Genomic DNA, 2,821 nt, shown 5'->3' on the forward strand with positions numbered 1-2,821 from the left:
AGTAGGAACAAACTCTTACTTTCCATTACCTTCCATTTTTTCTTTTTCTTTTCATAACGAAGGTATGTAGAGGACAAAAAAGCTAATCCGACCATCTTCACTGCAAAAAAGAATGTATCGTACCTGTTTTAATTTTTCCTCTTTTGGGGTAGGGGTAGGGGGAAGAGGAATTTACTCCTCAATTTAGAAGCTGTACATATCTACATCATTTTGCTTCAAGGAAGCCACGTCAAAATTCTCCAATGTTTAACATCTCTCGAAAATTCTGTAGAGCTTTTCCAGTGATGCAACCTGAACAAAAGTTCCATTTTTAGTCATAGAAGTAGGGGGCTTGAAGAAGAGTCTGAGGGCGGGAAAGAGAACATGCTGAATCGACCATTCACGTTGAGCCCAAGCATTTTCAGCCTCCGAAAGTAATTCTTCCTCAAATTCAGACTCTGCGGTGTCATTCGTCTCTATGTTTTCCATACAAGTTTCTAGTGAACCACTCGAAAGCACTCTCTTTCTGTAGAATTTCAAGCCATCGCCCGAGGGTTTAGGCAATAATGGTGGATGCATGGCATACAAATTTCCAAGGGCAGCGGCAATTGTCTGAAAACAAACTTTCTCGTCTTCCCAATCAACATCATTGCCCAAACAAAGTACAAATTCTGGGATGCGGTCCGTGTCAGGTGTGTACTGATCAAGTATAACAGGAAGTCTAGACAAATTGCCATTTGAATCGATATAAACACTAAAATACTCCTCTAGCATTTCTACTTTTTCCTTGAGCAGCTCTGTATTCATCTCGGCAATCTTTCCTCTTAGCTCATTGCTTTCATTGCCTTGGGGATCTATACCCTCTTCTTCTTTCAGAGCAAGCATTATTAGCTCGGGTAATGACGCCGGTTCACTCAGTTGAATCGCGTTGAAATGTGCAAACCGACGTAAAACTTGCTGATACATAAGCTCTTTACTCAAGTTAATCACATTAACAAGATAAAGGTGCGTGTTGTGTTGAATCAAAGCAAAAACCTCATCCGCCATCCCAATATACGTGCAATGCCTAACAACATCTAATAAACCAGAGTGACAATCATTATCAATCTCATTAACTAACTCTTGGATGCTAGTGAGGTCCGCGGTTTCACTAGGATTCCTCCTTTGTCTAATAGAAGACCTCACTGAACTCAAGCAAGAACCTCCTCTTTCTGAACTACTAGGAGGCTTCATTTGCACGTATGCGTGCAACCTTCCAGAAGGGTCCAGCGTATCCGTTCGTACCATTTTATGTGGCGCTTTTTGCGACTTTATCCCAGACGAAGACGGACAATCTTTACTGGAATCTTTAATTGTGGCCACTGGACTTGAGGAACAAAAATCCATGGTCTGTTCCTGGAATCTCCTTGACTCATTCGAGCTTCTCAATTTCGACTCTACCACAGACTGTATCTTCTCAATGATGAATTCTTGATTCATAAGGCTTACCTCTCTCTTTGTTGGATGTATATTAACATCAACATTCTGAGGTGGCAAAACAATTGACATGTATATAAAAGGTTTTGATGCTTTAGGCAATGTAGCAGTATAGACTAGCTCAATTGCCCTTTTCAAAGCACTACAATCAACGAGCCTATCATTTATAAAAAGTACCATGGTTATCTTCTTCGCAATATAATTCGAGTCAGAAATGAAACCATCCATCTGAAAAACAGTATCAGAAACTTCAATATTCATCAGATTTCGAGCAACTGAAACTCCATAAACAGATCTAATCGAATCAATCCTCGAACAAGTAGCTAGACTGTGAACATCTGCTCTACCAGCTCCATGTTTTCTACAAGAGAAGCTCACACTTGTGTGATGAATTGCAAACCTACTAATTAGGTCAACAATTTTCGGATAATCATCAGCAGAAGAATTCTCTAGGGTTTTCCTTCGCGCCGCCATGTTATAAAACAAATTCTCAATCATTATTTGTGTACCTTTAACAGCAGCACAAGGTTTTGGTTCATCTACCATTAAACCGTCTTTATACGTTGCTCTGTATCCGTACAGCTGGCCGTCGGTAATTGTAGTGACAGTTACGTGACCGACGTAAGTCATACTAGCTAAAGCTTCACCTCTAAATCCCATTGAACTAATCGTCTGTAAATCTTCAAACTTACTCAGCTTCGACGTCGTGTGCCTCTCGCATAAAATCGGTAAATCCTCGTAACGGATGCCATGGCCGTCGTCGGAAACTTGGATTAGTTTAAGACCGGAATCCTTAACGACGACGGAGATAGAGGTGGAATTAGCATCTAAGCTGTTTTCGATGAGCTCTTTTACTGCAGATACTGGCCGTTGGATTACTTCCCCAGCCGCGATTCTGTTCACTACTGATTCCTCTAGCCGCTTTATCTTCGGTGGCTCCTTCGGTATCGCCGCCGCCGTTGCTATGGGTTCCATTTCCACTTCGTTAATAGCCTCTTCAATTTCCATGGCGGCGGATTCTGCACTGTTCTACTCTGTATTCTTTGGGAAGCAAATTGCAATGTTATTTGTGTTTTTAGGGTTTAGAGAGTATTTGGGCGGGAAGAGAATGGGCTGGTCTAGCTGAAAATTTACAGATCTTCACTGTGATTTTTTTTTGGAAAAATTACACGTAACTAACTTATATACTGTATTTATCATATATAAATATACTTTAAAATAATTACAATCTGTAGCTATTATAGAGTGTATACAGCATGGAGTCAGATATAATGGTATAGTAACTATATGTATCATTATATTTCAATGTATTGTATAAGTTGATACAGCCATTTCAAGCGAATGAATACAAGTAATACATGCCGAT

General features: G+C 40.1%; 1 protein-coding gene across 1 annotated transcript; it reads right to left on the reverse strand.

Moving 5' to 3' along the window:
- Positions 1 to 67: 67 nt before the first annotated feature.
- LOC109222120 (DNA mismatch repair protein MLH1) lies at positions 68 to 2,604 on the reverse strand. Its single transcript, XM_019386521.1, has one exon. It carries the CDS (start codon positions 2,461 to 2,463, stop codon positions 247 to 249), a length of 2,217 nt encoding a protein of 738 aa, XP_019242066.1. The 5' UTR covers positions 2,464 to 2,604; the 3' UTR covers positions 68 to 246.
- Positions 2,605 to 2,821: the final 217 nt, after the last annotated feature.

Source organism: Nicotiana attenuata, unplaced genomic scaffold, assembly GCF_001879085.1.
Source record: "Nicotiana attenuata strain UT unplaced genomic scaffold, NIATTr2, whole genome shotgun sequence".
NCBI classification, from domain to species: domain Eukaryota; kingdom Viridiplantae; phylum Streptophyta; class Magnoliopsida; order Solanales; family Solanaceae; genus Nicotiana; species Nicotiana attenuata.

What these genes read in the sequence shown, in the direction of transcription:
- LOC109222120 (XM_019386521.1), bottom strand. Translation starts at nt 2,463, where the DNA reads ATGGAAATTGAAGAGGCTATTAACGAAGTGGAAATGGAACCCATAGCA.